The 27587-nt window shown below is 39.3% G+C and overlaps 2 protein-coding genes and 1 pseudogene across 2 annotated transcripts; all 3 read right to left on the reverse strand.

Moving 5' to 3' along the window:
• LOC130429624 (vitellogenin-like) lies at positions 1-6428 on the reverse strand. Its single transcript, XM_056758289.1, has 28 exons — positions 6371-6428; positions 6258-6278; positions 6001-6152; positions 5633-5884; positions 5401-5562; positions 5171-5319; positions 4937-5087; positions 4686-4843; positions 4431-4596; positions 4202-4327; positions 3899-4117; positions 3609-3826; positions 3422-3519; positions 3184-3308; positions 3000-3101; positions 2779-2898; positions 2503-2689; positions 2322-2424; positions 2044-2229; positions 1855-1957; positions 1564-1768; positions 1224-1486; positions 1102-1143; positions 935-1012; positions 653-859; positions 431-573; positions 205-343; positions 1-123 (listed from the first exon to the last, which is right to left on the reverse strand). Exons 1-28 carry the CDS (start codon positions 6408-6410, stop codon positions 1-3), a joined length of 4038 nt encoding a protein of 1345 aa, XP_056614267.1. The 5' UTR covers positions 6411-6428.
• A 3957-nt stretch (positions 6429-10385) lies between these two features.
• Positions 10386-16816, reverse strand: LOC130430668 (vitellogenin-like; annotated as a pseudogene).
• A 3692-nt stretch (positions 16817-20508) lies between these two features.
• Positions 20509-27078, reverse strand: LOC130429625 (vitellogenin-like). The gene is made up of 28 exons (XM_056758290.1): positions 27021-27078; positions 26878-26898; positions 26600-26751; positions 26251-26502; positions 26015-26176; positions 25775-25923; positions 25550-25700; positions 25270-25427; positions 25008-25173; positions 24803-24928; positions 24499-24717; positions 24190-24407; positions 24004-24101; positions 23766-23890; positions 23588-23689; positions 23390-23509; positions 23107-23293; positions 22924-23026; positions 22646-22831; positions 22427-22541; positions 22145-22349; positions 21797-22062; positions 21667-21711; positions 21492-21569; positions 21205-21411; positions 20957-21099; positions 20730-20868; positions 20509-20631 (listed from the first exon to the last, which is right to left on the reverse strand). Exons 1-28 carry the CDS (start codon positions 27058-27060, stop codon positions 20509-20511), a joined length of 4056 nt encoding a protein of 1351 aa, XP_056614268.1. The 5' UTR covers positions 27061-27078.
• Between the last annotated feature and the right edge of the window lie 509 nt (positions 27079-27587).

A 27587-nucleotide genomic window follows, 5' to 3' on the forward strand; every position in this document is an offset into this window, starting at 1 on the left:
TTACTCCTTCAGATGGTTCTTAAGCCAGGTCAAAAAATCCTCATCAATGTGAATAGAAAGAGTTCCATCCGGATTGATGGGGACAGCGTAGGGAAGATGAATGGCCATTCTTGACAGTGTCATCTAGAGAAGCAGAATCAAAATAAGTTGGTTGTTTTTGTGTCATATCTTAAATAATTGAAGGACATACTATCAGCCTCTCACCTGTGGAATCCTAGCAATGACATTCAGAGTCCTTTGAGTTGGCAAGGCTGCAGTCAGTTCAATCTCTTTCTCACTGTTCATGACTCTTTCGAGGTTGAATCCCGCCTTGAGAGCTGCCATAGGGATATGCTTGGACAGCCTAATTGAGAAGTGGTACAAAGAGAAAAGATAATCAGTGCATTTCATTTTTAAGATATCTCAAGAATATGCTGCTGATTAACATTACTTTTTAGCATAAGTGGTGACAATCATTGGAATCCTTTCCCATTCCACCTCCAGACGGGCAGCAGGAAATTCTCCAAGAACACCAGCTTCGGCTTTGGCAATGATTGCATATTGTTGACACTCTGGACCCCAGGCAACCTTGGCCTGAAAAGAACATTTGTGCTTTGTTGAAGTAATTCAATAATTGATCATATTTATAGAATCACAAGAGTTCCAGCCTTACAGTGACTTTGTGCTTGCTCAGGAGGACACCATCAGCACAGATCTTCATGTTGTCATTTTCAGCAATTGAGGAAACAATAAGCTGAACTCTTGCTGTTGACTTGTCAAAGTAAGCACCAAGTTGGTAGCCCAACATTTTGTGGTCAACTCTAACAGCACGGGCAATAATAGCAAAAACAGGTGGAGCAGCATTTCCAAGGAACTTAGCCTGAAAACATAAATTGGACATTTTAGGGGAACATATTCATTTTGGGATTTTTTATTATGAACATCACAGACTCACTTGTTTCTGAATGGCCTCAAAACTTGATGCTGCGCTTCCACTGCTTACTGCCTTTGAGGCTCTATGTGGTGCCATGTACTGTAATCCAAATTATATTTTACAAGTAAAATATCACAATCAAATAAACAAAATAACAATATTCTTTACAATGGTAATTCTTTAGTTACCCGATTTTTGTGGAATTTCCTGAAGGGTTCAGTGATAGTGGCCTAAACATACATATATAAGATAATGAATACATATGTTTTTATATGATATCTAATGAACAGGAAACATCTCATGTCAATACCTCAGTTAAGCGAGAGCTGGACATTGAGGAGCTTGAACTGCTGGAACTGCTGCGGCTACTTCTGCTGCTGCTGCTGCTGCTACTTTTAGAAGAAACAGGAGCATTTTTGGCTTCAGTGTCCAGGATTTCCCTCAGTTTCATCAGGATGGTCTTTCCCTCTGGAGTTTCCTCATCAACAAGGTTGATTTGCTTTAGGAGTCTCTCAGCAGCTCTAGGACCAACTTGAACCTCAAGCTCGAGTCTTTCAACTGCAGGACCATCACCTGCAAGTAACAAGGCAAACCATTAATGATTTTTTTCCTGGGGAATAATGAAATATAAAAGAGAATTGAAAGAATACCTCTGGCCACTGCAGCACGCACTGAGTGCTTTCCTAATATATAGAAGAGAGTAGCATTCTTGATAAAAGCAGCATTGTGTGAGTGCACCTCAACGCATCCCTTGATTTCAATATATGGGACGACAAGACAGAGGGTCTTGTGCAGTGGAGCAGGAGCTCTCAGAGGAACCTCAGCTGACATATCATACCCAGTGATCTCAGAAGACTGAAAAGAAAAAGAAAGCTTTGAGTAAATAAATACTCAAAAGTTTTTTACATATCTAAGTCCAGAGAAACCTCAGATCAGCTTACAATAGGTGTGTGGTAGTTTTGCACAGACAACTCTGGTACCAAGGGAACAATCCTCTCAGAAGCAGGGTTTTCAATATTTCTGACCACAGCAAAGGTTTCAAAGCTGTCGAAAAAAGATGGGAAACTTTTAGCTACCACAAGAAACTTCATTCAACATTTTTGCCACATCAGTGTTAAAGACTTGTTTACCTCATGTCAGCAATATGTTCAGGAACATCAACAGGCAGGGCCTCCACCTTGTAGTTGCCTTTGAGAATGTCAGCTCTAGCAGCTATTTTTCCAGGGAGGATTGTACGGATCTTTCCTTTGGCCATTACAGCAGCTTGGATGAAGGCAGTGTTTATTCCCATCACAGCAAAAGTCTGCAGAGCAACACTGAAAGAAGAAGGGAGGTTGTGTTTGAAAATTGCTATATATTTTCATATTTTACTGTATTCATCTTCATGTATATAGCTATTACTGTTTACCTTGGTCTTGCTTCAGCTACCAGTTGAACGTCAGTCCTCTTCAACTGCTCATGAGTGAATGTCTCCAGGTGTTCCGGAAGAGGAGGTGTAATAGTGGCCTTCACTGGAGGAATAAACAGCACAACATGAAAATGTTGTCTCATAAACTAGCAAAGAACATGAAATAAAGCAAAATATTCACCATTGACAGTTGCAGCAGCAACAGCCGCAGTGTAAAAACTGAACTCCATGGGCACACCAGCTGCTGTTGGAAAGATACGACGCACTTCGGCTGCTAGCAGAGGTTTGGCATACTGCATGGCAATTCCTTCCTGCAATGCTTTAAGGGCTTCCTTCAAAAGTTCACGTGGTCTGGATCCAGTGGCAAGCTAGGGAATGGTATTTATGAGAAACATAATTTTTTTGTAATCTGTACCCTACAGTAATGAGAGAGGGGACATAAAGTACATCACAATACCGGTATTGCTTGTTCAATGACAGTCTTGTCAATGTTGACAAAAGCCACTTCTTGTCCAAATAACTTGACGTAGGCTGAAGCCAATGGCTGATTAGTTGGCAGAGCTTTCCAGTTAGTGATCTTGAGAAGTTGAAATGAAAGCATGATGTAAATTGTAAAAAATGCATTTTGCCTATAAGTACAAATAGTCCAAACAGTTAAATAGACATTAGACAACTTACTGCTCTCAGAGTGCGCTTTACTTTTGTCATACGGTCAACACTTTCATCAGCAGCAGGAGATTGCAGAAGAGCCTCTTGGATTCCTTCCGTTCTTACACCAATCTGTTTAAAATATTCTGTTATACCTTAAGAAATTTGATTAGGACATTTTCAAACAAAAAGAAAAAGGTTTTCGGAGCCCCACCTCAAAAACATCAGCAGCAGCTCCAGCCAGGTAGGCACGTGCTTTAGCTACAACAGCTCTAGGCAGGATGGTGGCGGCATCATTGATCATGTAGGCACTACCAGCAGCTCCAATCATTAGAGGAGCTTCACATCGACAGTGAAAACAATTGTATGAATAGTCAATATAAAGATTTTAACAAGTGTTCGTGGTTCCTGTTTATCACTGAATATCATGATTTACCGTGTCTGTGACTTACTATGATAGATGTCCAGTGTAAGAGCTCTGCTGAAACGGAAACTAAGTCTGTCCAACTTAGGGCTCAAGAGCTTGATGGCAACACTAGCTGCTCCAGCACTAAAAATGAAAAACCATGATCACATCAAGGCTTGTGTTCAAATGAAGCAACAAAATATTGAATTTGAAAATGTCCTTGTTATTCTTACACAGCTGCCATATCAGGAGCAGTGATTCTGGTCAAGGACTTGATGTGAGAATAGGCAAAGCTTGCCACATGCATGTTTGGCTCAATCCTCAAAGCACCAGCAAGACTGGAAACAAGAGCCACTGAGGGTTTTGTCTCAAACAAAACAATACAAGCAACCATCCGCACTTCAGGGTGGAGAGCTCTGTCCAATAAGATCTGCAAAGCCACTGGCTGAACCTGAGGTGAGAAACAAGATAAGTTAACTGCTGTTCGTTTTTTGATAAAGTTTCAACAACATCTGATATTTACCAGTTTGGGCTCTTTTTTGGCAATATTTCTCAGTGCCAAGATGGCATCAACCTGGACTCTAATGGGCAGAGTAGTAGCAGCAGTTCTCAGTCCTGGCAGAAGCTTCATGATTGTTTTAAGACTACCAGGGTGACCGGCATTGCCCAGAACTTTCAGAACCAGTGAGATTTCAGGAATGTCATTTTTGGCAATGGCATTTGAAGCAATGTCATGGATGGGCTGAGGGTTTGAATGCACATAAAATTAGAAAATATAGTAAATGACATATGTTATCAAAATATAAGGATGGATTGATGTGTTTACTCTGAGGAGCTCAACAGGGCAGTTGGGTACTGCAATACAGTGCTTGGCGATCATAGAACCATATCCAAGCATGACCACTTCACGCACTGCTGGGATTGTGGCGATTTTCTCATGCACAGCCAAACTCTGTTTGAAAAGATTGTATTATATTAACCTTTAATCATGCTCAGCTCTGGCTATATTTGCTATTTCCCATTTTTTACAATTTACAATTGTAAAATGTACCCACAGCAGTCAACTGGATAGTTTCCAAATCAGAAGTGACCATTTGCAGAGCCATCACAAGTGCCTGAATGAATTCAGGAATGGTAAGTTCATGAGCCAGAAACTTCTCCTTAATGAACTTTACAATGACTGGTGTGCCGACAGCGGGAAGAGCTTCCAGAAGCCAGCGCCTAACAAAACAACGTTTTAGTTAAATAATAAAATAAACTGCTCCAGTGAACTATTGTATATTGTAAAATAATGTTAATTGTAAATGTACCTGTAAATAGGTTGGTCCTTAAATTGAGCCCAGATAGCCTCAATGTTCTCCAGTGTGGCAACACGGAGGAGCTGGATGAGCTGAACAAACTTCAGAGGAGCGTCATCATGGACCATTGCCATATTGTTAGCAACCAAGTGCTTCAGGACCTCTATAATCTAGAAGAATAGATGGCCATTTTTAGTGGACGTCCAAACAGTCAGCGACATGCACGATTAAACCTGGATTTTTTTTCAATTAGGGACTTTAACCTGGGCTGGTGCATCGCTGATCTTCAGTAATTGAATGGGTGTCTGAAGAATCTCAGATCCAAACTCATACTGCAGGGATCCACGGTGCAGGTAATCAGCTTTGATGGGAACAACAGGGGTCTTCTCCATCTCAACAAAAGCCAAGTTTTGTCTGGAAAAAGATTCCTCAGCCTTAACATCTTACGTGTGAAACTTGTATAGAATATTGCAACTTAAAGAGAGAACCAGTCATACTTTGTTTCCATAATGGCAGCACCATGGATCTCATTGAGGGGTGAGAACTGATGAACTTCCTTAACTGTTGCTTCAGTGATCAGAACACCGGTGGCAGCTGGTTTCATGATGTAGTTGTAAGATGCTGTTTCAATCAAACTCTTGACTCTCTGTTGATAGAGAAAACATTTTAACAACATTTTATTCGATCAAGTAAATCCATACTTTTTTCCTCCAGTCTTTTGCATTACCCTTGTGCATTCAGCACATCTTTCTGCGTATGCCAAGCCAATGTCCTTCATGATTCTTTCCTGACAGTGGCTGAGGTCCTTAGACTTGGTGACAATAATATGATTGTCCTTTAGATCTTCATTTATGACATATTGTGTCCTGCACACTCCTTGAGTCCCAGCCTTTAAGGAGATGCCAAAGAAATTAGTTTGCACAACTCAAAATGGTGAATCAATTTGATCAATTTCTCACCTCTTGCAGTTCATAGACGTTCTGGGTCTTCTTGAGGTTGAGCTGAAGGATGTTGAGGATTCCTCTGTGCAAGTTCATGACAGTAGGGGACACTCCTGCTGGTGCAAATACCTTTCCAACCACACCATTAGCATACTCAAACTTGATGGGAATCTGAAGTTGAGCGGCCAGTGCTGTGGTTAACTTAGTGGAAGGAACAAAAGGATCCTTGGGCCAGATGCCACCATACTCAAAGAGCAGAGGATCCACGAGCTGAATGGAAACATTTTCACTTAATGGATGGTAGGGTAATGTGCTTGCTGATGTAGTACATTTTTGTTTTGCCTCGAAATAAAACTTAAAAAGACAAAGTTCTTTGTCAAATTTACCTTAATCAGGAAGATATTTTCTGTCACTGCGGTGAGAAGAACCTTGCTGCTGACTTTAATTCCTGCTCTGGCCAGACCTTCTTGAGGGAGGCCGCCCAAGAGCTGAGCCTCATACTTGTACACATAGGTCTTGTCAACGGCAAACTCAGGAACTAAAAATAATTGAGCATATTATTGTGGCTAATTTTAATTAATTTCTACTTTAAACAATCATAAAAACCTACAAATAAACTAACAAATAAAATCATTATACTTACCAAGGCTAATCTGTTGACAAGCTGAAATTAAAAGGACAATAAACATGAAAAATCACATTTAATTTTAAGAAGTTTTCTCATTATATGTTTAATAAATATATAAGTCTACTTACCCACAAGGGCCACAGTCAAGGCAAGCACAACAGCTCTCATGGCTAGTGGTTTGTGAGGAACACCACAAAGGGACACACCTTTTATACTACTTTCTTGCTAACCAAGTGTTATTTTTAAATGAATTATTAACAGTCGGTCAACTGATTTGTACATAGATATCAATTAGAAGTTAGGTCACCCTGGCCTGTCATGTCATCTTTCAGGTCAATGTCATAACTTTACTTGAATGGGTTCGTGATGGTTAATTCCCTATTAACTAGCCGTTTACTGACATTAGCTCATGTCCTGCTAATGCATCTGTATCTCAAGATTCTACACAAGTTGATTGTGATTTTAAAATGATCATCTCAGCAATAAAAGAAGGAAATGAAGGTAAAGATCAGGAACTGTAGTCTGTTTTTGCATGTAATGAAGCTGCAGTAAAGTGGCATGTTGAAGGAAATACAGCATAAAATCACTCAAAATATCAGGTTATCAAGATCACATTGCTAGCAATTTAGTACATTTATGCACAGTCACATACTCTTCTGTTTTTATGATTGCCCCACTCTCAATAAAATTTTGTAATTGGAGGACCACCACTAATCAAGCAGCACCAGCGTGACATGTTAGATTAAAAGTAATAAAAGTGTGATACAATTTTACATGGTAATTTATATTAAACAAAATACTCATTACAAGTACTGAGAAGAACTTGTTTTTAATTACAGGGTCGATTTGGTAAGCTTTACCTCCAGGTGTTAATTAATACATTAACTAACAAACATGTACTAAAATTTAGTAAACCTCAGCAGTATTAACACATGAATCATCATGACTCCGGTATTAGCTAAGGTTAAGCCCTTTGTGAGTTCTTGGTTAGTTCTGCACTCTTCATAAATTCATGTGGAATTAAGTATTAATTCAGATATTAGTACATGATTATTCATGGACCCTTATTGTTAAGTGTTACCCACATTTTAAATATAAGCTTACATAATTTAGGTAAACAGCAATTTGCACAAACTTAAGTTTGATTGCGTTAAGCTTTGTTTAATGTTAGTTCACCCTGACCTGTAATCATGTCATCAAATAAGTATCGTCCATGTTAATTTATTTGTTTTACTCAATAGCAAATAAAATAAAAAGTGATGGACTTTAAAACTACATTCGTGGAAAAGTACACTCTGTTTTAACTCTTTCCCCGCCAGACTTTTTTAAAACAGTTGCAAGCCAGCGGCAGTTTGCTGGCCAATTAAGAGCAGGTCCTTAAACCAGGTACTGGAAGCGTTGGCACTGTGTGCAGGTGCCAAGTCCTGTTGGGAAATGAAATCTGAATCTCCATAAAGTTGGTCAGCAGCAGGAAGTATGAAGTGCTCTAAAACTTCCAGGTATATGGCTGTGTTGACCTTGGACCTCAGAAAACCCAGTGGACCAACACCAGCAGATGACATGCCACCCCAAACCATCACTGACTGTGGAAACTTTATACTGGACCTCAAGCAACGTGGATTCTGTGCCTCTCCTCTCTTCCTCCAGACTGTGGGACCCTGATTTTTTCAAATGCAAAATTTACTTTCATCAGAGAACATAACTTTGGACCACTCAGCAGCAGTCCAGTCCTTTTTGGTTCTATCCCTATTGCTTGTACAATTTTTTTCTACCACATCTTTTCCTTCCCTGCGCATCTCTATTATTGTGCTTGGACACAGAGCTCTGTGAACAGCCAGCCTCTTTTGCAATGACCGTTTGTGTAGCACACTTGCCATTTAGCACTACAATGTTTGCTCAGGTAGTGAGATTCAATTAAAAATATACGTCAAAGCATCAAGTGAACCCCAACAAAACTTTCGAAAAGACATCTCACATGAATTGTAGTCCATCTCTTCAATCATGCAAGCATGTTACATAGTTAAATCATTTAATGCATAATCAAACTCACTTCGTCACTTCTCTAATTAGCAAAGTACAGCGCTTGTTTTCTTTTAGCTTATGTTGCATTTTTACATTATGCACCAGCTCACTTAGCGGATAACGTTGGCAATATAAAACCGCTAGTGGTTGTATTTACTGCCCTTAGTGCGTTTCGGGGTAACTCGCCTGCAGTCTTGCTTTATTTTTGTAGGTTTTATCATCTATCATCCAGCAGGTGCCTCCATGTACATCTAAACTCCAGACAATGATTTAATGTTGATTAGATCCCTTGCATTTTGTCTCGTTTTTAGTTGATGAGTATATTTTTATTATAGTTTTCATTATTCCATTCCATTTTCTACCGCTTATCCGAACTACCTCGGGTCACAGGGAGCCTGCGCCTATCTCAGGAGTCATCGGGCATCAAGGCAGGATACACCCTGGATGGAGTGCCAACCCATCGCAGGGCACACACAGTCACTCATTCACTCACACCCTCACACCCTCACACCCTCACACCCTCACCCTCACGCCCTCACACCCTCACACCCTCACCCTCACGCCCTCACGCCCTCACACCCTCACCCTCACGCCCTCACGCCCTCACGCCCTCCGGACAATTTTTCCAGAGATGCCAATCAACCTACCATGCATGTCTTTGGACCAGGGGAGGAAACCCCCGAGGCACGGGGAGAACATGCAAACTCCACACACACAAGTCGGAAGCGGGAATCGAACCCCCAACCCCAACCCTGGAGGCGAATGTGCTAACCACTAAGCCACCGTGCCCCCCTAGTTTTCATTATCATAAATTATATTTTATTTGGTTATTCATTTCTGTGAGTGAAAACAATAGATTTTGTCAACAAAATTACTGGTACACTGCATATTACTGTCATTCTTCACTACAAAAATATTTCACACATTGTCCAGAGACAATAAATAATGTGAGATGTATGACAGATACACTTGACCAGTGACAAAAAGAACCATAGTCTATAGGATCTAGAAACAGTGAAATACTCGATTGACTGCAAGGTCAAAAACAATGTCGAAACAAGCACAAACCATCATGCCTTAACCGTGCTTGATAGTTTGTATGAGGTGTTTGTGCTAATATGCTGTGTCTGTTTTTTTCTTTATGGACTAGGACTTGTGGTTCAGATGGAGTTGCAAACCTAAGCCATGCTTCCATGTTCTTTTAATAGAGAAGAGGCTTTTTCTTGACAGCCCTTCCTAAACTACTGTATACATTAGGTTTTTTTTCTAATTGTATGATCTTTAAACATTTAACATGCTAAATGAGGTTAGAATTTGCTGGGACATCCATTTCTAGGAAGATTTGTTGGAAGATTGTTTTTTTAATTATCTCTTTTACCCCCTCCCAGATAAATCATTTCCAGCAGTTGCCTCTCAAATCATTGATGAATACTCCAGATTAACAAACTGGCCAAGTTTCTGCATAATGCAGCTGCTAACACTTGCCGATGCAGTAAAGTAGTTGATGGCTTCTTCATGGTTGCCTGTTTCTTGTTAGATTAGTGACACAATTGATTATGTAATGTGTTGTTTTTCAGCTGAGGTTGCATCTACGTAATTTTAAAATCTAGGGCATGAGGGTTTTTATGTCCTGGTACTGTTTGTAAAACCACAGAATTCAGTACATTTGTACTTTCTTTTCAACTGTAGATGTAGAGCAATCTTCAAAGTTGACAAAAACTTGCTCTTTTTTACTAAACCTAGGACTTTGTTGCTTTTTATTATGTTTTCCATTCATTTTGTTCTTTGTTTACTGATAAGAGTTATGTTAAATGTTTGCCAGTGTAGAGTTATAGTTGTATAGCTATAAAATGGCAGTTTTAGGTTGCACAGAAGACTTCCTCACTTGTTTGAAATCGCCCCCTCTCCCCTTGTTTCTGAATTCAAAATCACTGAAATGTATGCTTTGATTGAAATATTTTAACTTTAATTTATTGTGAGCTTGGCTTGATATTATTATAAGGAGACAGCAATTTACACCATCACTGACACTTGCTGAAGATTTATAAGCATTACTTTACAACAATTACATTTCTACAACAATCAATGCCACATGAACAGTTACACATTCTTCAGATTTTTTTTTTCGTTTTTACATTTGCTATTATTCCTTCAGATGGTTCTTAAGCCAGGTCAGAATATCTTCATCAATGTGAATAGAAAGAGTTCCATCCGGATTGATGGGGACAGTGTAGGGAAGATGAATGGTCATTCTTGACAGGGTCATCTAGAGCAGTATGAACAAAATAAGTTAGTTGTTTTTATGTCATATCTTAAACAATAGAAGGACAAACTATCAGCTTCTCACCTGTGGAAATGACATTCAGAGTCCTTTGAGTTGGCAGGGTGCAGTCAGTTCAATCTCTTTCTCACTGTTCATGACTCTTTCGAGGTTGAATCCCGCCTTGAGAGCTGCCATAGGGATATGCTTAGACAGCCTAATTGAGAAGTGGTACAAAGAGAAAAGATAATCAGTGCATTTCATTTTTAACAACAGCTCAAGAATATGCTGCTGATTAACATTACTTTTTAGCATAAGTGGTGACAATCATTGGAATCCTTTCCCATTCCACCTCCAGACGGGCAGCAGGAAATTTTCCAAGAACACCAGCTTCAGCTTTGGCAATGATTGCATATTGTTGACACTCTGGACCCCAGGTAAACCAGATCTCAGACTTGTAGTAATGAGAGAGGGGACATGAAGTACATAATAATACCGGTATTGCTTGTTCAATGATGGTCTTGTCAATGTTGACAAAAGCTACTTCTTGTCTGATAGATCTGGATAGAAACATACATTGTTTCTTGTTTAATTCATTTTATTATTCTATTTCATTTATCACATTTATTACAATATTCATCATATGTATTCATTCATTTATTTTATTATTCACTTCTATTCATATTATTTGCTCCTTACTTTCCTGTTGTTTAATTGGGAGTTGTATTGTGTCTTATGCTGATATGAGTATCCATTGGTCTCCATCTCAAGGTCCATGGTAGTGTCATGAGACAATGTTTTGATACTGTAATCTTGAATGGTTGGAAACACATATTGAATCTGTTTCTAGTCAGACGAAGTTTGGCAGAGCTTGACTGAGCATCAACACACAACTGAGATTATTCAATAAATCATTTGTCTGTCTATTTAACATCACTTCGTCTCCTGCCTGCTGTTCTTCCCTTCAGCTCTATATCTCCCTGTTGTTTGGGTTAAAGGATTGACTCACAACGGAGTTGATATCTCCAGGTGTAATTTGTCCCTGACGGAGAGAGATCTAGTGAAACTGGACTCAAAGTTTAGATCTATAAGATCTACAAGCCATATCTCATAGTTGGATCTATCATGTCCAAGTATTTTGATGTAGGCTGAAGCCAATGGCTGGTTGTTTGGCAGAGCCTTCCAGCTAGTGAGCTTGAGAAGTTGACATGCAAGGTAAGATGCATGTTTCTACCAGCATACAACTACGATCTGCAAATACAGTTGAAAGAAAAAGTATGTGAACCCTTCGGGCTTACTTGGATTTCTTCATAAATTGGTCATAAAATGTGTTCTGATCTTCATCTACGTCACAACAATAGAGAAACACAGTCTGCTTAAACTAATACCGCACAAACATTATAAGTTTTCATGTTTTTATTGAACACAATATGTAAACATTCATAGTGCAGGGTGGAAAAAGTATGTGAACCTTTGGGTTTAATAACTGGTTGACCCTCCTTTGGCAGCAATAACCTCAACCAAACGTTTCCTATAGTTGCAGATCAGACCTGCACAACGGTCAGGAAATTTTGGACCATTCCTCTTTACAAAAGTGTTTCAGTTCAGCAATATTCTTGGGATGTCTGGTTTGAATCGCTCTCTTGAGGTCATGCCACAGCATCTCAATCGGGTTGAGGTCAGGACTCTGACTGGGCCACTCCAGAAGGCGTATTTTCTTCTGTTGAAGCCATTCTGTTGTTGATTTACTTCTATGCTTTGGGTCGTTGTCCTGTTGCATCGTCCATCCTCTGTTAAGCTTCAGTTGGCGGACAGATGGTCTTAAGTTTTCCTGCAAAATGTCTTGATAAACTTTGGAATTCATTTTTCCATCGATGACAGTAATCCGTCCAGGGCCTGAGGCAGCAAAGCAGCCCCAAACCATGATGCCCCCTCCACCATATTTCACAGTTGGGATGAGGTTTTGATGTTGGTGTGTTGTGCCTTTTGTTCTCCACACATAGCGTTGTGTGTTCTTTCCAAACAACTCAATTTTGGTTTCATCTGTCCACAGAATGTTTTGCCAGTAGTGCTGAGGAACATCCAGGTGCTCTTTTGCAAACTTCAAACGTGCTGCAATGTTTTTTTTGGACAGCAGTGGCTTCCTCCGTGGTGTCCTCCCATGAAGTCCATTCTTGTTTAATGTTTTCCTTATTGTAGATTTGTCAACAAAAATGTTAGCATGTGCCAGAGATTTCTGTAAGTGTTTAGCTGACACTCTAGGATTCTTCTTCACCTCATTGAGCATTCTGCGCTGTGCTCTTGCAGTCATCTTTACAGAACGACCACGCCTAGGGAGTGTAGCAACAGTGCTGGACTTTCTCCATTTGTAGACAATCTGTCTTACCGTGGACACATGGACATCAAGGCTTTTAGATATACTTTTGTAGCCCTTTCCAGCTGCATGTAAGTCAACAATTCTTGATCGTAGGTCTTCTGAGAGCTCTTTTGTGCGAGGCATGGTTCACATCAGACAACGCTTCTTCAGAACAGCAAACTCAAAACTGGTGTGTGTTTTTTATTGGACAGGCCAGCTTTAATCAACACATCCAATCTCATCACATTGATTGGACCCCAGGTTGTCTGACTCCTGGCTCCAATTAGCTCTTGGAGAAGTCATTAGCCTAGGGTTTCACATACTTTTTCCACCCTGCACTATGAATGTTTACATATTGTGTTCAATAAAAACATGAAAACGTATAATGTTTGTGCGGTATTAGTTTAAGCAGACTGTGTTTCTCTATTGTTGTGACTTAGATGAAGATCAGAAGACATTTTATGACCAATTTATGAAGAAATCCAAGTAAGCCCAAAGGGTTCACATACTTTTTCTTTCAACTGTTGTTAAATAGACATAACTTACGGCTCTCAGGGTGCGCTTTAATTTTGTGATAAGGTCAACACTTTCATCAGCAGCAGGAGATTGCAGAAGGGCCTCCTGGATTCCTTCAGTTCTCAAACCAATCTGTTTAAAATATTCAGAAAATATTCGTTTATTAAAGTTTTTTAAACATTTTAAAACAACATGAAAATGTTTTTTGGAGCCTCACCTCAAAAAGATCAGCAGCAGCTCCAGCCAGGTAGGCATGTGCTTTAACTACAACAGCTCTGGGCAGGATGGTGGCGGCATCATTGATCATGTAGGCACTTACAGCAGCTCCAATCATTAGATGAGCTTCACATCGACAGAGAAACCAATTGAATGAATAGTCAATATAATGATTTTAACAAATGCTCATGGTGCCTAGTGGTCACCAAATATTATGATTTACAGTGGCTTTGACTTACTATGATAGATGTCCAGTGTAAGAGCTCTGCTGGAACGTAAACTAAGTCTGTCCAACTTTGGACTCAAGAGCTTGATGGCAACACTAGCTGCTCCAGCACTAAAAATGGAAAACCACGATCACATCAAGGCTTGTGATCAAATGAAGTGATTAAATATTGAATTTGAAAATGTCCTTGTTATTCTTAAACAGCTGCCATATCAGGAGCAGTGATTCTTTTCAAGGACTTGATGTGAGAAAAGGCAAAGCTTGCCACATGCATGTTTGGCTCAATCCTCAAATTACCATCAAGACTGGAAAAGAGAGCCACTGCAGGGTTTTGTCTCAAACAAAACAATACAAGCAACCATGCGCGCTTCAGGGTGGAGAGCTCTGTCCAATAAGATCTGAAAAGCCACTGGCTGAACCTGAGGCGAGAAACAAGATAAGTTAACTACTCTCCGTTTTTTGATAAAGTTTCAACAACATCTGATATTTACCAGTTTTGGCTCTTTCTTGGCAATGTTCCTCAGTGCCAAGATGGCGTCAACCTGGACTCTAATCGGCAGAGAAGTAGGGGCAGTTCTCAGTCCTGGCAGGAGCTTCATGATCGTTTTAAGACTAGCAGGGTGACCGGCATTGCCCAGAACTTTCAGAACCAAAGAGATTTCAGGAATGTTATTCTTGGTAGTGGCATCTGCAGCAATATCATGGATGGGCTGAGGGTTTGAATGCACATAAAATCAGAAAATAAAGTTATCGATAAATTCTTATCAAAATATAAGGATGGATCGATGTGTTTACTCTGAGGAGCTCAACAGGGCAATTCAGTACTGCAATACAATACTTGCCGATCATAGAACCATATCCAAGCATGACCACTTCACGCACTGCTGGGATTGTGGCGATTTTCTCATGCACCGCCAAACTCTGTTTGAAAAGATCAATGTCATGTTTATTATTTTCCTAGGGGCAATTTTTTTCACAGACAGCAGTGGAAATACATAGAATTACAATACAAAGAAAACAATAAAGAAACAATTACTTTATAAACATTTAAGACCATTTAAAAATCTAATAGCAGCTTGTACAATCTATTTGTCCAGCAAAGTGGCATATGCTATCTACGAATGAAGGTAGCAACATTAAAACTTTTCTCAGGGGAAGACTAGGGTCACTAATTATGAGATCAACCTTACTCAGAGCCCTGGATTTCGACACATCATCCAAATAATTTAAGGTACTATGACCCATACCTACACACTAATGAAAAACTAAAAGCAGATTCAACAGAGCAACAACAAAACATTTTCATAGAAGTACTATCCACATAAAAAAACTATGTAACTTCCTTAAAAAATATATCCTCTTATGAGTTGTCTTACACAGGGCTGCTTCCTGGGCCTTAAAGGTCACCTTATCTTCTAATTCAAGGTATTTATACTGATTTACAACTTTAACAGCCTGGCCATTTATGATCACAGGAGAGATTTTAGAAATATTTCATTATATTAACCTTAAATCAGGCAATATTTGCAAATTCACATTATGAGACTAGTAAAGTTTTCCCACAGCAGTCAACTGGATGGTTTCCAAATCAGCACTGACCATTTGCAGAGCCATCACAAGAGCTTGTATGAATTCAGGAATGGTAAGTTCACCACACAGTGACCACTCACTTAATGAATTTTACAATGACTGGTGTGTCAGGAGCAGGAAGAGCATCCAAAAGCCAACGCTTTACAGAACAATAGTTTAAAAGAACTACGCTTACAGTACGTTGCTGTTAACATTACTTAAGAAATGTACCTGTAAATAGGTTGGTCCTTAAATTGAGCCCAGATAGCCTCAATGTTCTCCAGTTTGGCAACACAAAGGAGTTGGATGAGCTGAACAATCTTCAAGGGAGCATCATCATGAACCATAGCCATATTGTTAGCAACCAAGTGCTTCAGGACCTCTATGATCTAGAACAATTGAGGGCCATATTTAGTGGACATCTAAAAAGTCAGACATGCACTGTTTAACCTTTTATGTAAGGACTTTGCAGGCCAATGATTAAGTGTACCTGGGCTGGTGCATCCCTGATCTTCAGTAATTGAATGGGTGTCTGAAGAATCTCAGATCCAAACTCATACTGCAGGGATCCAGGTGCAGGTAATCAGCTTTGATGGGAACAATAGGGGTCTTCTCCATCTCAACAAAAGCCAAGGTTTGTCTGGAAAAAGATTCCTCAGCCTTAACATCTTACAAGTGAAACTTGTATGGAATATTTAAACTTAAAAGGAGAACCAGTCATACTTTGCTTCCATAATGGCAGCACCATGGATCTCATTGAGGGGTGAGAACTGATGAACTTCCTCAACTGTTGCTTCAGTGATCAGAACACAGGTGGCAGCTGGTTTCATGATGTAGTTGTAAGTTGCAGTTTCAATCAAACTCTTGACTCTCTGTTAATAGAGACAAAGTAATATAACCCTCAACATTTTTATTTTATTAAAAATTATATAATATATATATATATATATATATATTATATGTCATAAAAGTATTTCGTATTACCCGTGTGCATTCGGCACATCGCTCTGTGTATGCCAAGCCAATGTCTTTCATGATTCTTTCCTGACAGTGGCTGAGGTCCTTAGACTTGGTTACAATGATATGGTTGGCTTTTAGGTCTTCATTGATGATATAGTGTGTCCTGCACACTCCTTGAGCTCCAGCCTTAGAGGAGAAGCTATGCAAGTTAGTTTGCACATTTTAAAATGGAATAAAAGTGAACTTGGGTCATTTGTTCACCTCTTGCAGTTCATAGACATTCTGGGTCTTCTTGAGGTTGAGCTGAAGGCTGTTGAGGATTCCTCTGTGCAAGTTATGACAGTAGGGCAACTCCTGCTGGGGCAAATACCTTTCCAACCACTATTAGCATACTCAAACCTGATGGGAATCTGAAGCTGAGAGGCCTGTGCTGTGGTTAGCCAAATCATAATACTTACCAAGGTTAATCTGTTGACATGCTGAAATAAATATGACAACAAATTTTTATAATCACATTTTGTCTATGTGTTTTTCTGTAAAATAACAAGTTTAATCTTAAAAAGAAAAACTTTCACTTACCCACAAGGGCTACTGTCAAGGCAAACACAACACCTCTCATGGCTGGTGGTTTGTGAAGAACTCACAGAGATACAGACCTTTTATAGTCATTTTTTGTGAACAGATTGTACAGTATACAACACATTTTTCTAATATTCCCCAATCTATGTTTGCATTACAATTTCTCCCACAGTAAGACTACGTCACCGGGCTGGCAGAAGGCCCCTTTTCACACCTCAACAGGAGGAGGCTATTTGCAAAAATTATACAATGCAATCTAAATCGCTTTGGATAAAAGCGTCTTCCAAATGAATTAATGTTATTTATTTCAGATATTCCCAACTCAAACCCAGAAATAAATGTCTGGAACGGCACTCGAAGTTGGACATGGGACCTTTTGAACTCTCAGACTGATCAACCAAACTAAAGAAGACAGAACTTTCAGCAAATCAAATTGATGAAGAGAGAACTTTACTGTCGGGCGCTAACAGACATTCCAGTGTGTTGAAAAAATTAAAATAAAATTGATAAATGGTAAGATTTCAGAGATGCAAATTAATTAACTTTTGCGACTTTTAAATGAAAATGAAAACTTAGGTGATTTGTCACATAATGTAAAACTTAAAGGCTCACTCCACCCCTCCCCCCTCCATTTCGGACACTACGTGCTAAAAAAGAACTAAGATCCCTTTTTAGCTTCTTTACCGATTGAGATAACATATATAAGAAACTCGTAATGTAGAGCAGTTTGTCCGTTTAGGGCTACTACTGTATAGATACAAAATGATGACCTGCGGTGTATGTAGACAGAAATATCTAATTCTAAGGAAGTGTTTCTCAATTTTTCTTGCATTCCCCACTTTGGAGGTAGGGAAGGATTCCAGGCCCCACCTGTCCCCAATCGCCCCAACAAAATGAAAATAAACTTTAGGTCCACTGTCTGTCTTGGTTTCGTCTGCTGGTGCCAAATTTTCAGTTATCTTTTCATTCCATGTCACAAACTTATCCATTGTTAACTTTTATTCCTGTTACCGCCTTCAGTCTCTCCACAATAAAGTTTTTGTTTTGCTTCAATTAACATTCTGACGTAAAATCAATCCCGTAGGCTAGTTTGGTTCCACGTGACCTTTTCTTAGTAAGGCTCACATTTTAATGTGTCGCCATTTTGTTTTAAATGTTTGATCAATAAATAGAGGAATTAATAGAGATGGGCACAAAAATGACAAAATTTCTTCCTGATTGTGAGCGCCACTTGTCATGTCTCTATTTACCATCAGTGGGGCCCGCACCATACAAGCGCTGTTTTAATTAACAGAAGAATTCAATAGACCGCAGAACTATTATCACAGATAAAAAATTGACTATTTTTGGTCAAATTTGTATTTAACATAATTAATTCAGTTGTTTGACAAATGGATTCTTCAGTAAACAAATATGTTGTACCAGCAATATCTCCAAATATTGTTTTATCATTGTAGAAATTTCAAAAGTGGAAATAATTTACAAATATCAAGAGTAAGAGAGAGCACCTGAACTTTTTCTCCACTTCAAGCACTGCGTACCGGACTGAATCAAAACAAAGCCAATTTCTGTGCCACAATCACCTGAGCCATCAATTTTAATATTTGCCTTCATTCATGTGAACGCAACTTGGAAAGCTCTGATAATACAAATTCAACTCATCTTTTAGTTGTTAAAAAGATCATCTGCGATCAGTACGAATCAAGCCCCACGGTTCAGAACGCAATGGCCTGTGGATGAACTGCAAAGTTTATTCATCATAGTGAAAGACAGTTTTAGCATGTGATCTCTCTTCATCTATTAAGTCGAGTTCGGGATTCTAAGCTTTAAGTTTTAAACTTAAAAAATTATGATAAATTGTGGTTTAGGTTAAAGCAGTGTTGTGTACAGTAGAATAACTTTTTCAAAATGTGTATCATCCTTCTGTAATGTAAGATCACAATAAAACTATTTTGTGTGTTCAAAATCAATAAAGCTCTCGGCTGAAACTGAAATTCTTTTTTTTTTGGTGTAAAGTGTTGTTTTTGTTCATTATTATTATTGACTATATTGTTAAATTTAAAGAATTTACTTTTTTCGATAATTTTTTTTTTTTTATTTATTATACAGTAATTTTGCTCTTTTTTTTAAGTTTAAATTTTTGGCACCTATATCGTAAAAAGCCCAAACAATAACCAACCCTAACTGATGTGCCAGCAAGCTGTTTTGGGGTTATTCACTTTAACAAAACTGTTCTGCATCCAAGTTCTCAATTCTTGTAATCACTCAGAACAGTAAAAGAACAACTGATATCAGTATCATCCACATAGCAGTGATACACTAGGCCAGGGGTTCTCAAAGGGGGTCGCAAGGCCACGAGGATGGGGATGCAAGATGATTTCCTGAAATCTTTTTTTTATTAGGAATAGCCTATTCAATCAATAAGTGTAAGAAAACATAAACAAACATTAGTTAAAGTAAAAATAAAACCATGCAAATAAAAAGCCTTCATCCTTTGGAATTTCCTCCCTCTCGATCGTGACCCCTAAGTGATTACGTCACATAAGCAACTGCATTAGGTTAGGTGCAGCAAGTCAATTTACAGCACCACGTTAAACATTCCCACACTGTATGTGCACATAGCTTATTTTTCAGGCTTTAAATTGAGATATTTTTATTTATCTAAATGAAACGTTGGTTAATATCAACCAAAGACAATGCAGGGAGGCAAGTGGACGAGAAGCGTCAGAAAGGCTATCGTCCTCAGGTAGGCTACGAAAAGAGGGCGGTGTTGGCATAAAGAGGACATCCATCAGCACAAAAATCAGTTTGATGAAATTTGACCATCTGTATTAATAGATAATGGTTTATGAATAACAACAAGTAAAATAATGAATATATAACTATAAAGTCATTTTATGTTAGACTGTATTCTTTTGTTCTTTCTTTATAAATGTCTTTGGATAGACCTAATAAGTTTATATGTGCAGTTGCGCATGATGTTTGTATATACTTTACCCACCTCCGAGGATTGTGGGGGTCTCGAGTCCCTGGCACTGTTATTTTGGGGGTCGCGGGCTGAGAAGTTTGGGAACCCCTACACTAGGCCATTGTTTCCAATATCTGCCCAAGGGGGAGTCAGATAAATGTGAAAGCCCAACACCAACCCATAAACCTGACACACTGATACAGTTTCAGATTTTTGTTTTTAAGCAAACAGATAATTATTCAGTAAAAAGTCTATACCCATTCTGAAACCTGATTGGGAAGGTTCACAAAGATTAAATGTATGTTTGATGGTACAACATCTACAGATAGCTGCTTCTGAATGTCTTGCTCATCTATGTTTATATTGAAACATTTATATAGTTTATCAAGTTGAGATCATGGTGTAACAGACTGTTGAGCCAATAACCTTTCTACAGCATTTATCATGGGTGTTCCTGGGCTATGTTTTGAAAAGACAACAATTCACACATTTCTGGCACTTGCTGAATATTTATTAGGATTACACTGCATACACATTCATTTAAATTGTCAACCACATAAACACTGTTCACATTTTCTTCAGAGAATGTTAAATCTATTCCTCCCAGTGGTTCTTAAGCCAGGTCAGAATGTCATCATCAATATGGATAGAAAAAGTTCCGTCCGGATTGATGGGAACAGCGTAGGGAAGAGGAATAGCCATTCTTGAGAGTGTCATCTAGAGCAATAGACAAAATAAGTTGTTTAATAATTCAGTTGTTTACACTATATTTTTCAGTGTCAAAAAAAGTTTAATTGAAGTTTTTGGCATCTCACCTCTGGAATCCTAGCAATGACATTCAGAGACCTTTGACTTGGCAAGGCTGCAGTCAGTTCAATCTCTTTATCACTGTTCTTGACTCTTTCAAGCATAAATCCCGCCTCAAGAGCTGCCATAGGGATATGCTTAGACAGCCTAATTGAGAAGTGGTACAAAGAGAACAGATAATCAGTGCATTTCGTTTATAACGACATCTCAAGAATTTGCTGTTGATTAACATTACTTTTTAGCATAAGTGGTGACAATTATAGGAAGCCTCTCCCATTCCACCTCCAGACGTGCAGCAGGGAATTCTCCAAGAACACCAGCTTCAGCTTTGGCAATGACTGCATATTGTTGACACTCTGGACCCCAAGCAACTTTGGCCTGAAAGGTAGGTTTGGGCTTTGTTTAAGTAAATCATTCAACAAATACAGGCAGTTCAACATAAACTATTTCTGTTTTTTACAACTACAGGAGTTTGAATCTTACAGAGACTTTGTGCTTGCTCAGCAGGACACCATCAGCACAAATCTTCATGTTGTCATTTTCAGCAACTGAGGAAACAATAAGCTGCACTCTTGCTATTGACTTGTCAAAGTAAGCACCAAGTTGGTATCCCAACAGCTTGTGGTCAACTCTTACAGCACGGGCAATAATAGCAAAAACAGGTGGAGCAGCATTTCCAAGGAACTTATCCTGAAAACATAAATTGGACATTTAAGTTGGCAAAAAAATACATTTAGACTTTGTATATTGAATAGCACAAATGAATTCACCTGTTTACGGATGACTTCAAAGCTGGATGCTTTGCTTCCACTGCTTACTGCCTTTGAAGCTCCATGGGGTGCCAGGTACTGTAAGAAAAATAAATATTTGTAACAAATTATTCCATAGAGCTCATACAAATTCTATACTGTTACATTACTGTTAACAGTGGAATTCCCAGGTTACCCGGTCTTTGTGAAATTTCTTGAAGGGCTCAATGATGGTGGCAGTCTGAAAATTAATAAAAAAAATACAATTACTTATGGTTCGTAAAGAAATCTGACACTTAAAGCCTACCAACAATACATGTCCTCACCTTACTCATGCGAGAACTTGACATGGAGGAGCTTGAACTGCTGGAACTGATGATGCGGCTGCTGCTGCTGCTGCTGCTGCTGCTGCTACTTTTAGAAGAAGAAGCATTTTTGGCTTCAGCGTCCAGGATTTCCCTCAGTTTCATCAGGATGGTCTTTCCCTCTGGAGTTTCCTCATCAACAAGGTTTATTTGCTTAAGGAGTCTCTCAGCAGCTCTAGGACCAACTTGAACCTCAAGCTCCAGTCTTTCAACTGCAGGACCATCACCTGCAGGTGAGAGACAAACCATTAATGACAATTTTCTATAATAAATAAAAAGCTTGCAGGAATGCAGTTTTTCTAACAATACCTCTGGACACTGCAGCACGCACTGAGTGCTGTCCTAATATGTAGAAGAGAGTAGAATTCTTGATAAAAGCTGCATTGTGAGAGTGCACCTCAACGCATCCCTTGATTTCAATGTATGGGACAACAAGACAGAGGGTCTTGTGCAGTGGAGCAGGAGCTCTCAGTGGAACCTCGGATGACATCTGAGACCCAGTAATCTCAGAAGACTGAAAAGGAAAATAAATTAATCTAATAAGCAAATAAAAGCTCATGCAAATCTTTGGAAATGTAAAATTCATTTTACCACGTCACCGGCGATATGTGTTCGGGAGTTTTGCAAAGACAAATCAGGTACCAAGGGAACAATCCTCTCAGCAGTAGGCTCTTCAATATTTCTGATCACAGCAAGAGTCTCAAAACTGTCCAAAACAGTCATGGTAAACCGTTAAATTTTTTCAAGATCTAGTAAATTATCTTAGAAGATCATATCATTAAAAAATGTCTTTCATCAAGATTGTATTACCTCACGGTAGCAATATGTTCAGGAACCTCTACAGGCAGGGCCTCCACCTTGTAGTTGCCCTTGAGAATGTCAGCTCTAGCAGCTATTTTTCCAGGGAGGATTGTACGGATCTTTCCTTTGGCCATTACAGCAGCTTGGATGAAGGCAGTGTTTATTCCCATCACAGCAAAAGTCTGCAGAGCAACACTGAAAGAAGAAGGGAGGCTGTGTTTGAAAACAGCTTTATATTTTCATATTTTACTATATTCATCTTCATGTATGTAGCTATAACTGTGTACCTTGGTCTAGCTTCAGCAACCAGTTGAACGTCAGTCCTTTTCAACTGCTCAAGAGTGAAGGTCTCCAGCTGCTCAGGTAGAGGAGGTGTAATAGTGGCCTTCACTGGAGGAATGAACAGCACAACGTGAAAATGTTGTCTCTTTGAAAAACTATGAATGAACATGAAAAATAAAAATATTCACCATTGACAGCTGCAGCAGCAACAGCCGCAGTGTACAAACTGAACTCCATGGGCACACCGACTGCTGTTGGAAAGATGCGACGCACTTCGGCTGCTAGCAGAGGTTTGGCATACTGCACAGCAATTCCTTCCTGCAATGCTTTAAGGGCTTCCTTCAAAAGTTCACGTGGTCTGGATCCAGTGGCAAGCTAGAGGATAGTATTTATGAGAAATTTAACATTTTGGTTGAAACAGATCTCAAACCTACAGTAATGAGAGAGGCGACATGAAGTACATCACAATACCGGTATTGCTTGTTCAATGACAGTCTTGTCAATGTTGACAAAGGCCACTTCTTGTCCAAGTATTTTGATGTAGGCTGAAGCCAATGGCTGGTTGGTTGGCAGAGCCTTCCAGTTTGTGAGCTTGAGGAGTTGAAATGAATGGTAAGTGCATTTATTTAACAGCTTAAAACTACAAACAGTTAAATAGAGTTAACTTACTGCTCTCAGTGTGCGCTTTATTTTTGTGATACGGTCAACACTTTCATCAGCGGCAGGAGACTGCAGAAGAGCCTCCTGGATTCCTTCAGTTCTCACACCAATCTGTTGAACATATTTGAATTGGTATTTTCACATTTTATTAAAACATTTTAAAAGGAAAAGCTTTTTGGGGCCCTACCTCAAAAACATCAGCAGCAGCTCCAGCCAGGTAGGCACGTGCTTTAGCTACAACAGCTCTGGGCAGGATGGTGGCGGCATCATTGATCATGTAGGCACTACCAGCAGCTCCAATCATTAGAGGAGCTTCACATTAACCGAGAAACCAATTGAATGAATAGTCAATATAAAGATTTTAACAAATGCTCATGGTGCCTACTTATCATTGAATATTATGATTTACAGTGGCTGTGACTTACCATGATAAATGTCCAGTGCAAGGGCTCTGCTGAATCGTAAACTAAGTCTGTCCAACTTGGGGCTCAAGAGCTTGATGGCAACACTAGCTGCTCCAGCACTAAAAATGGAAAAACATGATCACATCAAGGCTTGTGTTCAAATGAAGCAATAAAATATTGATTTAAGTTTAAGGAAGTTATTCTTACACAGCTGCCATGTCAGGAGCAGTGATTCTGGTCAAGGACTTGATGTGAGAATAGGCAAAGCTTGCCACATGCATGTTTGGCTCAATCCTCAAAGCACCAGCAAGACTGGAAACAAGAGCCACTGAGGGTTTTGTTTCAAACAACACAATACAAGCAACCATGCGCCCTTCAGGGTGGAGAGATCTGTCCAATAAGAGCTGCAAGGCCACTGGCTGAACCTGAGGTGAGAAATAAGGTAAGTAATTTTTTAAATATTTTTTAATGAAAAAAATGTATGTATTTTGAATGGCTGCAATATGTGAGATTTACCAGTTTGGGTTCTCTCTTGGCAATGTTCCTCAGTGCCAAGATGGCATCAATCTGAACTCTAATGGGCAGAGTAGTGGCAGCATTTCGTAGTCCTGGCAGGAACTTCATTATCGTTTTAAGACTAGCTGGGTGACCGGCATTGCCAATAACTTTGAGAACCAGTGAGATTTCAGGAATGTCATTCTTGGCAATGGCATCTGCAGCAATATCATGGATGGGCTGAGGGTTTGAATACACAAAAAAATTGAAATTGTAGTAAATAGCAAATCCTTATCAAGACATAAGCATGGATTTATATTTTTACCCTGAGGAGATCAACAGGGCAGGTGGGTACTGCAATACAGTACTTGGCGATCATAGAACCATATCCAAGCATGACCACTTCACGCACTGCTGGGATTTTCGCGATTCTCTCATGCATAGCCAAACTCTGTTAAAAAGATTTTTTATAATGACCTGTTATTGGGTTGCATATATTTGCAATTTTGAGGAAATTAAAATGTACCCACAGCAGTCAACTGGGTGGTTTCCAAATCAGCAGTGACCATTTGCAGAGCCATAACAAGAGCCTGAATGAATTCAGGAATGGTAAGTTCATGAGCCAGAAACTTCTCCTTAATGAATTTTACAATGACTGGTGTGCCAACAGCGGGAAGAGCATCCAGAAGCCAGCGCCTATCAGATTTATTGTATTAGTCATAAGTAAGATCAACAGTGCTTTATATGTTTATTTGATGTACAGTACTACTTAAATATATTAATATATTTTACCTGTAAACTGGTTGGCCCTTGAACTGAGCCCAGATAGCCTCAATGTTCTCAAATGTGGCAACACGGAGGAGCTGGATTAGTTGGATAAATTTCAGGGGAGCGTCATCATGGACCATAGCCATATTGTTAGCAACTAAGTGCTTTAGGACCTCTACGATCTAGAAGAAAAAATAAAGATGTTTAGTGTTTCGACTGGTGAGGATTTCGACTGGGGATACATGTGATGCGTTTTCTTAACATAAAACATTAAACGTCAATTAACTTGAACATTTAATTCAACCTGGGCTGGTGCATCGCTGATCTTCATTAATTGAATAGGGGTCTGAAGAATCTCAGATCCAAACTCATACTGCAGGGATCCACGGTGCAGGTAATCAGCTTTGATGGGAACAACAGGGGTCTTCTCAATCTCAACAAAATTCAAAGTTTGTCTGAAACAAAAATTCACTTTTAGTTTTATATACACTTCAAAAACTTTAAAGTAATATCACTGGTTCATGCATACTTTGCTTCCATCATGGCAGCACCATGAATCTCATTGAGTGGTGAGAACTGATGAACTTCTTCAACTGTTGCTTCAGAGATCAGTACACCGGTGGCAGCTGGTTTCATGATGTAGTTGTAAGTTGCAGTTTCAATAAGACTTTTGACACGCTGTTAAAAGAATGTACCCATTTAACTATAAAAATATAGTATATATGTATATAATCAAATTAATCAAATATTAATCGTAGACTTTCATTACCCGTGTGCATTCGGTACATCTCTCTGCGTATGCCAAGCCAATGTCCTTGATGATTCTTTCCTGACAGTGGCTGAGGTCCTTAGACTTGGTGACAATAATATGGTTGGCTTTTAGGTCTTCATTGATGATATAGTGTGTCCTGCACACTCCTTGAGCTCCAGCCTTTAAGGAGAAGCTATGTAAGTTATTCTGCACATTTGTAAATGGATTAAAATGAACTTGGGTCAATTCCTCACCTCTTGCAGTTCATAGACGTTCTGGGTCTTCTTGAGGTTGAGCTGAAGGATGTTGAGGATTCCTCTGTGCAAGTTCATGACAGTAGGGGACACTCCTGCTGGGGCAAATACCTTTCCAACCACACCATTGGCATACTCAAACTTGATGGGAATCTGAAGCTGAGCGGCCAGTGCTGTGGTGAGCTTAGTGGCAGGAACAAAAGGATCCTTGGGCCAGATGCCGCCATACTCAAAGATCACAGGATCCATGAGCTGAATGGAAACATTTTCACTTTTTACTACTTGTTACCAGTGTAGCTCTTTTTTAGTTTTTACCGTACACTAAATCTTAGTTGTTAACAGTGTTTACCTTCATCAGAAAAATATTTTCTGTCACCGCAGTGAGAAGAACCTTGCTGCTGAGTTTAATTCCTGCTCTGGCAAGACCTTCTTGAGGGAGGCCGCCCAAGAGCAGAGCCTCATACTTGTACACATAGGTCTTGTCAACGGCAAACTCGGGAACTGAAAGGAGTTGGTGATTTTAATTTTCCACTCTATTCAATTTATAATTCATCAAATGATCACACTACCATACAGACATCAAGAACAAAAATTCAAATAACATATGTAGCTACTCATAATGCTTACCAAGGTTAATCTGTTGACAGGCTGTAAGAAAGAAACAGGACTATCACATTTTGACATTTAATTCATCTTTCAAAAGGTTTTCTTTAAACTGGCAAGTTTAACTGAATCACCTTTAAGTATAAAATGTATAAATTTTGACTTACCCACAAAGGCCACTGTCAGGGCAAGCACAACAACTCTCATGGCTGGTGGTTGGTGAAGAACTCCACAGATGTAGAGAGCTTTTATAGTTGTTTCTTGTTGACAAAGTATTAGTATTTGTCATTGATTTACAGATATCATAGATTCATATCACTTTGTACATCAGACAAGATCAACTAATTTTGAGCACAGAGGTTAGGTTAACCTGGCCTACCGTTTGGTCATCCTCAAGGACAAAGTCCTCATGTCCACCGTGAATTAATTTTCACCTTACGCAAGAAAGGCAGACAGAAAAAATGTGTATATTTTGTTATTTCAACAGGAGAAAAAGGTTTTCATGTAACCATTTGAGCATGGTATCCCAAAGCAACACTATGAACTCTTTGTCATGTTCCTCAGATCATTCCTGGGCACTCTAACCTGTAGTCTGCGCTATTGCAGCGACTCTTTTGTGTGATTGGACTAAGATGGGCTACTGAGGCTTTTGCTCCCAACGTGCATCAATGATCCTTTTGGGCCCATGACCCTGAAGCCGATTCACTGGTTGTTCTTCCTGCAACCAATTTTGG

The sequence above is a fragment of the Triplophysa dalaica genome, chromosome 10 (genome assembly GCF_015846415.1).
Source record: "Triplophysa dalaica isolate WHDGS20190420 chromosome 10, ASM1584641v1, whole genome shotgun sequence".
Classification (NCBI taxonomy): domain Eukaryota; kingdom Metazoa; phylum Chordata; class Actinopteri; order Cypriniformes; family Nemacheilidae; genus Triplophysa; species Triplophysa dalaica.

What these genes read in the sequence shown, in the direction of transcription:
- LOC130429624 (XM_056758289.1), bottom strand. Translation starts at nt 6,410, where the DNA reads ATGAGAGCTGTTGTGCTTGCCTTGACTGTGGCCCTTGTGG. An exon ending in TACACTGGACATCTATCATA is followed by an intron (nt 3,309 to 3,421) that starts GTAAGTCACAGA and finishes GTCGATGTGAAG; the next exon opens with CTCCTCTAATGATTGGAGCT. An exon ending in TTGAGGCCATTCAGAAACAA is followed by an intron (nt 860 to 934) that starts GTGAGTCTGTGA and finishes TTATGTTTTCAG; the next exon opens with GCTAAGTTCCTTGGAAATGC.
- LOC130429625 (XM_056758290.1), bottom strand. Translation starts at nt 27,060, where the DNA reads ATGAGAGTTGTTGTGCTTGCCCTGACAGTGGCCTTTGTGG. An exon ending in TGCACTGGACATTTATCATG is followed by an intron (nt 23,891 to 24,003) that starts GTAAGTCACAGC and finishes GTTAATGTGAAG; the next exon opens with CTCCTCTAATGATTGGAGCT. An exon ending in CTGCTGCTGATGTTTTTGAG is followed by an intron (nt 23,690 to 23,765) that starts GTAGGGCCCCAA and finishes TATGTTCAACAG; the next exon opens with ATTGGTGTGAGAACTGAAGG.